The following is a 7,924-nucleotide window of genomic DNA, read 5'->3' as shown; positions in this document are numbered from 1 at the left end:
GGCGCTCCGCGGGGGGCTGTGGGGTTTGGAGGGGGGGAACGGTGGCGCGGCGCCCTGTGGGGGGGTGGGGGGGATCGGCGGCGCCACGCTCCGCGGAGGAATGGGGGGTGGTGTTGCGGTGCTGAGGGTGTGTGTTACGGCGGCGCTATGGAGGGCGGCACTCTTTTTTTTTGCTTGGGGCAGCCAAAAAGTTTAGAGCCGGCTCTGCCTCCAGAAATGTTGGAAAAATATTGACTATCAAAGCATGGGGGCAAAGGAGTGGAGACTGAAATCCCTTTGTAGCTGAGAGCTGGTCTTTGCAGTTCACGGTTCAATTATATTAATAGGCCATTGGCAAAGCTGGGTAGAAATCTTGCAGTGCCATAGAATATGCCATACCTGGTTTGAGATAGCGATAAACTAAAGCATTGGGTCTCTTTTGTCCAACAACTTTCACTAGTATGAAATAATAAATTATCACACACAATAATGTTGCTCTCTAGATGCAAGCAGGTGAAAGATCGGCCACCGGTGGAGATTTCACCTGAACTGGAAGAGAAACTAAGTACTTTGCACCAACTTGGTATTGTTCCAGAGGAGATTCTGAAGAAATTTACAGGTACTGAGAAAGGGTCTAAAGGGTGAAACTGAGATATGTTTCTGTGGCTCTAGATGGAGACAGGTTCTATCAAATTCATAGAGCAGCTAATTGTGAATGGTGATGGGATTGTGATGTACAGTAGTTGTGACAATGGCAAAGTGCGCACTGTGGGAGAGGAAGAAAGGGTCATGTCCTGTGAGGTGACTTGACTTTTCATTTCCTTGCTTTGTGTAAGATCTGTTATGTTTGTGTGTCATAACCTTTGTTGTTTTACATCAACGCCTTTTGTGTATTCATTACCTAGGGGGTCAATATTTTAGTGAGGGGAGCTGACCACGGTAGGAGTTGTTCAGAGCTGTATCACAGAACTGCACTTGTAGTGGAGATGATTTTATCCATCAGCTGCTGCACATGTCTGGCAAATTAAACCTTCTCTGTCAGGAGCTGCATAGAAAGCTTAAGAGTGTAGCTAGTGACAGAAGGTTTTGTCCATATGACATAAAAGGCTTTATCTGTTGGCTACCCACTGGCACTTATACTTTCAGATATGATGCACAATGGCTAAAAGAGACCTTAATTTAAAAAGCAAAATTGTACTCACTGCACCAGATCTACTCAAGGTTAATCTCTCTACAATGTGTGTGTAGTTAGACAATCTTTTTAAAAAGATATTTGACAAAACAAGTCTAACTGCTACAAATTTCAGTCATAGACTAAATTTTCAAATCCTTCCTATTACGTTTATTAAAAGAAATCAAACAAAAAACACACAGAAAATTCAAAGGGCATAAAAAACTAACACTCTGTGAGATTTTACACTAAGGGCCACCTACATTTAGAGAGAAATTTATTCCCCATTTTAAAGCCCATTTTCATAATGTTACCTTAACTATGGAGCAACAACCACCAGGGTTCCATAATAACAAGAGAGGGAGACGTGGATGGGTTAGAGTTCTATAAAATCCTGATTTGGGGCCATGTTTATGGCCCTGTCTTGCCATCTCATGTTGGCATCCCCGCGTTCACATGCATGAAAGTAATGGTTTATCAAAACTGGTTTATCTAGACAACTCTCATTAATTCTTCAGTGCTTTCATGGTCCTTCAGAGCTAGACAGAACGGCCAATGTAGGCAATAATAAAATCAGTATTTTATTACCCACTTAGCTCACATTCCCAGCATACACAAAAGGGAGTGGGTGTGATGAAGGTACAGATTTGATTTCCTTCCTGAAGACACCCTATCCAGCCAATCCCTGCTGTCCTGTCTCCCCTGACTGACTCTCACCCAACCAAGCCCTGCCCTTGCAGCAATGGACCCTAACTCGGTGGGTCAGAGAGATACGTCACCTCCCTGGTAGTGTTAGAGCTATGACAGTGCCCTCAGCGCTGGTGAGTTGTAGGAACAATTTATATAGAACTTTGAATCCTTAGATCTCTAAGAGCTCTGCAATGTGAGGAAGTGCCTTAAAGGGGAAAATAGGAACTCACCTGTGCTTTTTTGCAGATTTTTCCCTTTCAAAATTGTGGGAAATATGGGAAGTGCACTGAAATCAATAGACCTGTTGCAATTGAGAAAGTGAACTAATATCATTACAAATTAGACACTGATCATGTGTTTTCTCTGGTTTTCTTGCTAGCTGCTTTAAAAAGGAACCAGGAACCAGAAACTCAGCATGCCACAGTCTCAGGGAAGAAGAAACTTTGCTCAGGTATTTTCTCTGACAGCCCTGTCTTCTTCCTTTATTAAAAACATTATAAAGTATTAGCCAATTTGAGACAAGTTAAAAATATTCACCAGCTGTTCCCTAGTTGCTGAGGAGTTAAGTGCCCAGATTACTACTTTCCCTGTGAGAGCCCTAGCCACTGAGTTATGGGGTATTCTGGTGTGGGTTTCCCTCCATCTCTCCTGCTGAAACTGTTTTCCTCTGAGTATTCATGTATTTATATACAGTACCAGGGATTAGAAGCTGAGTCTCCCATCTCGCAGGTGAGTGCCCTAATTACTAGACCATAGAGTCATTTTCTTTTTGACCCAAGGACAATAAATTATTGTATACAAAGTGAAACAGCTTTGCTAAGAGAGACAGAGACCCGCACCCGAATACCCCATGGCCCAGGGTACTCACCTGGGAGGTGGGAGACCTAGATTCAAGTCCCTGCTCTGACTCAGACAGATTTAGGAGTGGACCCCGCGTGCCCACATCCTGGGGGAGTACTCTGTCCACTGGGCTATTGTTACAAGGAGAGGGGCCACCATCAGTTCCTCTAGCTGTGTTTTGGGGTGGAAGAGCCCAGCCCAGTAGCCACACTCCAAGGCGACCTCTGAGCAGAACTACTGGATCAGGTCTCTGCAGATGAGCTAGGCACGGGGGATGCCTAATTTGAGAACACACTGGGGCTTACACATGAGCTAGGTATCAGGACTTAGGCAGCTCCTCCTTTTTCCCCCTTTTAAAGATGGGCACTACATTAGTCCTTCTCCAATCTTCTGGGACCTCTCCTGTCATCCATTTGTGAGCAAATATTTTTGCCAAATTATTATTGAGGGACTCTTAGGATCACAGTTACCCTTTAAAAAGCAGATGATGGAGCAGATAATATGGAAGTCGATTCATAAAGAATTAAAAGGGGGTAATGTAATTAACACAAATCAACATGGGTTTATGGAAAATAGATCCTATCAAAGTAGCTTGATATCATTTTTTGGATGCAATTGCATGTTTGGTTGATAAATGTAATAGTGCTGGCATGATAAACCTCTGTGAGGCGTTTGACTTGGTACCACATGATATTTTGATTAATAATAATATATGGAGATATACCTATCTCATAGAGCTGGAAGGGACCCTGAAAGGTCATCAAGTCCAGCCCCCTGCCTTCACTAGCAGGACCAAGTACTGATTTTGCCCCAAGTGGCCCCTTCAAGGATTGAACTCACAACCGTGGGTTTAGGAGGCCAATGCTCAAACCACTGAGCTATCCGCCCCCCCCCAACCCTAAAACATAAAATTAACAAGGCACATATTAAATGGATTAAAAACAGGTCTCAAAATGTAATCGTGAGTGGGTAATCAGCATTGAGTGGATGTATTTCCAACAGGATACCACAGGGATTGGTTCTTGTCCCCACTCTATTTAATATTTTATTCATGAACTAGAAAAAAACATAAAATCATCACTGATAAAGTTTGCAGATGACAAAAATTGGGGACTGGTAAATAATGACAAGGACAGGTCACTGATTCAGAGCAATCTGGGTTGCTTGGGAAACTGGGCACAAGCAAACAATATGTGTTTTAATACGGCAAAATGTAAAGTGTAGATCTAGGAACAAAGAATGTAGGCCGTAATTACAGGATGGGAAGACTCTATCCAGGGAAGTAGTGACCCTGAAAAAGATTTGTGAGGCATGGCGGATAATCACCTGAATACGAATTCCCAGTGTGAAGCTGTGGTCAAAATGGGTAATATGATCCTGGTGCACGGAATATTGAGTAGGAGTACAGAGATTAATTTACCTCTGTATTCGGCACTGGGGTGGGTGCTGCTGGAATCCTGTGTCCAGTTCTGGTGCCCACTATTCGAGAAGGATGTTGATAAATTGGAGAGGGGTCAGAGAAGAGTCACAAGAACGATTAAAGGATTAAAAACATGCCTTTTAGTGATAGACTCAAGGAGCTCAATCTCTTTAGTTTAACAAAGAGAAGGTTAAGGGGTGACTGGATTACAGTTTATAAGTACCTATTGGGTGGGGGAACAAATATTTAATAATGGACTCTTCAGTCTATCAGAGAAAGATATAACATGACCCAGTGGCTGGAAGTTGAAGCTACACCAGCGGTTCTCAACCCGCAGCCTGCATGTGGCCCTATTAGCACACAGCTGCGGACCAGCTCAATTGTGTGCTAAAGGCTGGCCCACATGCCGGGGTCCCAGGTTCCTGACTGCCCAGCATGGAGGGGTCTGGGCTGCCCTGCCACCCAGTGCAGCAGGGGCAGGGGTGGGGCTCCTGGCCGGCCCAGTGGGATCAGGGGCCTGGGGCAGCTGACTCTTTCATTTGATTGTTTATACTTTATTAACTTCTATCCTCTCCTCTTTACTAGGATATAGTAATAGATCCTCCCCTATGGGATATCTCTGTCCAAACTGGGTGCTCCTCCGCACCTGCCGGCTTTCCCCCAAGCCTCAGTTTAAAAACTCCCCTACGACGTTTTAAATTTTACATGCCAGCAATCTGGTTCCATTTTGGTTTAGGTGGAGCCCATCCTTCCTGTACAGGCTCCTCCTTTCCCAAAAGGTTCCTCGGTCCCTAATAAACCTAAACCCCTCCTCCCTACACCATCGTCTCACCCACGCATTGAGAGCCTGCAATTCTGCCTGTCTAACTGGCCTTGTGTGTGGAACTGGAAGCATATCAAAGAATGCTACCATAGAGGTCCTGGACATTAATCTCTTCCTTAGCAGCCTAATTTGTCCTCCAGATCCTCTCTCCTACCTCTCCTTATGTGTACCACAATCACCAACTCCTCTCCCTGAGATGAGGACTATGACAATATTAATAGAATAGCAGATACAGAGACTAAAATTAGAAAATCGCTAATTCAAATAGAGGAAGGGGGAACTTGCCTGTCTGCAATTTCTGGAGTGTTTAGACACTATGTTTCCAGGCACAATTCAAGATTTACAACACCCTAAATGTGGTAGGTGGTTGGTTTTTTTTATGTTTGTTTGTGGTTTTTTTGTCTTTCAAGAGGAAAAAATGTAATAGTTGCAACACTGATCAAGGACACCTTTCCAAACAGGTACATGTTTAATGGTAAAACGTATGTTAATGCAAAGTTATGGCTGAGAATTTAAATGGACGACAACAATAAAATTAAAACATAGAATTCCCAGACGGTTATCCTTTGGCTTCTTTGCTCATATGTAAAATGGTGAGCTAGTGGCACACTCTATAGCACCGTTATGACAGACATTTGCCCATAGAACAGAAGTAGACACAAAAAGATCTGCAGATGATTAAAACTGGTGTAGCTCCATTGACTGCAGTGGTCTTTGGATGAGGGGCTTTACATATGAGGGAATTCCTGCAGCCCTGTAGAATCTGTGAGGTGAGTCAGTATCATTATTTCCCATATAATAGGGAAGGAGACTGAGGCATGGGGAGTGGTAGTAATATGCCCAAGATTAAAAAGCTAGTCAGTAGGATAGCCAGGGGAAGTAAAACATAGAAGTCCTAACCCTCAGAGCCCTGTTCTAAGCACTAGACCACACTCCTCTCCTAGTGATGGGAATTGATCCCAGGAATCTTGGTTCCCAACTCCCCATGCTCCGACCACTAGACCATTCTCCAGATGTTCAGGGTGGTGAAGAAAGGGTATTGGTGCTTTGAGAGTGGCTGGGATGGGACAGGATTGGCTGGTTAATGCAGATTTCAGAGGTCAGCCTAGCTATGGCAAACAAGGCGACAGATGACTGTGGCAGTAGATTCTGCCTAGGATGGCAGGGGCAGCCAGGCCAGACCTGAGTGGTGCTGTGACCCTGCATGCCAGTTTGCAATGCCACTCACTCAGATTTGGCCTGGCTGCCCCGTGTCACGATGCTGAGGAGGCCAGGCCAAACCTGACTGAGTGGCACTGTGATCTCACACTTGGTCCCCAAACTTCTACCATAACCACTGAACCATCAGAAGGCTCAATGTGCCCCTCCTCCCCAGAAGGGCAAACACAGCTCCCAGGGGATTAAGCCCCCCTCCAGTTGAGAACTTCTCTTCTAGGAGGACAGAGGGGAGTGGCACACTGAAGTTTTGCCTAGGGCAGCAGATTGTTTTGAGCAGCCTCTGGCAGAGTGGGCATTAGAGCTGAGCCAGCCAAGAGTTCAAACCAAATCTTTTCTGTATTTTCCATGCCAAAACAAAAACCAAAATGACAAAACATGTAATTTGACCCAAAACGAAGTGTTTTGTTTAATTTTGCATAATTTTTCAGGTGTTTTACACACATTAAAGAATTAGCTAAATTTCAAAACAAATCCCCTTTTTGAAACAAAAAGTCTAAATATTTTGTTTTGACATTTCTGACCATTTTTTGGTCCAAAACAATGTGCAAAATTCTACCCAAATTCACAAATAGCTTCACTGCCCTGAAAATGCATTTTTCGGCATACTTACTATTCATCAGCTGTAGTTGTTATATGTGAGAATATATGCATGCAACTGAATCTGACAGTTTGGCCACTGTGAATATGTTTTAACATTGTCTGATGTTTGTTAACTGCCTGGAGAACTAAACTGCATTTCCTGTGCTCTTATATCTGGTTGAAGAATATACAGAATCTTCTGCAGACAGCTTGGGCCTCCACACAATAGTCTGGTTTTTTGTCAAATTATCTGACGAAATACTTCTGCATTGACATTCTCACACAGCAGGAGGAAGATAAATATGCCTACATCAACTAAAAATGGATTCTTTCCTCTCTGTTTTTCTTGCTAGATGGTGTAAATGAGGGGCAGGAATCAAAGACACCACAAGCCCCAAAGTTGGGGGTGAAAGTTGGTGTAAATCAGGAGCAGAAACGAGAGACTCAACAAGCCCCAGCGCCAGGGGAGAAGGATGGTTTAACTCTGGAGCAGGAATCAGCAACTCAGCAAGATTCAGAGCCTTGGAAGAGAGAATTCTGTACAGGTAGTACTTCTTATAATGTGGCATTAACTGTCTATAACTTAACTTTGATACTTTTAAGCAATAAAATATAATATTATTTGATTTACAATAACTTTCTCCTCTCTCAATTTCTCTTCTCATACCACTAAGTGCCAATCCATGATGAAGAAGCATTTGATTTTTCTCCTCATTGGGTACTGTTCATTAGCTTAGGAATTAAAATTAAATAAAATCAAGCCCTTTTAGTAATTTAGCACTGAAAAGTAGACCCTTTTTGCCCCCAATGATCACAGTAGCAGAATAGCACAGACTCTTCATATTCCCATATAATTAATACTCAGTAGACTCTTGTTCCTGGGGTATATTTGAATATGTTTTTAGTATGAATGGTAGGTCCCCCCCAATTATTCTTCATAATGAAAATTGTTCTTGCTAAGCAAAGACTGAAGGGTATAATAGCTTACTTTGGAGAATTCCACTGAGAATGGAATTCTCCACTGAGAATTTTCCTCTTCCAAAATGGCCACCCTCTTCCATTGTTCTCCAAGGGACTGAAGTCATAATTACATTCAGTTGTTGGCTATTTTGGATAGGTTTCTTTCTCTGTGTTCTCAAGAGGACTCAGTGCCCTCACAACATAGGTGATCACCATCTACATTGAAGGCAGCCGTGGCTTCAGT

At 43.3% G+C, this 7,924-nt stretch overlaps 1 protein-coding gene across 1 annotated transcript in view; it reads left to right on the top strand.

The window, feature by feature from the left end:
- The window catches only part of LOC112120801 (interferon-induced very large GTPase 1-like), a gene marked incomplete at its 5' end in the record, with an annotated part of 37,334 nt that overhangs the window by 15,511 nt on the left and 13,899 nt on the right, over nucleotides 1-7,924 (top strand). Inside the window, 3 exons of the mRNA XM_026646749.1 lie at nucleotides 483-598; nucleotides 2,220-2,291; nucleotides 7,074-7,265. Of these exons, the coding sequence (XP_026502534.1) occupies nucleotides 483-598; nucleotides 2,220-2,291; nucleotides 7,074-7,265 (380 nt within the window). The remainder of the gene's footprint in view (nucleotides 1-482; nucleotides 599-2,219; nucleotides 2,292-7,073; nucleotides 7,266-7,924) is intronic.

Source organism: Terrapene carolina, unplaced genomic scaffold (assembly GCF_002925995.2).
Source record: "Terrapene carolina triunguis isolate 2854851 unplaced genomic scaffold, T_m_triunguis-2.0 Scaffold41576, whole genome shotgun sequence".
In the NCBI taxonomy this organism is placed as follows: domain Eukaryota; kingdom Metazoa; phylum Chordata; order Testudines; family Emydidae; genus Terrapene; species Terrapene triunguis.
The sequence above is the reverse complement of the archived record's forward strand: the minus strand, read 5'-3'. Positions and strand labels throughout refer to the sequence as shown.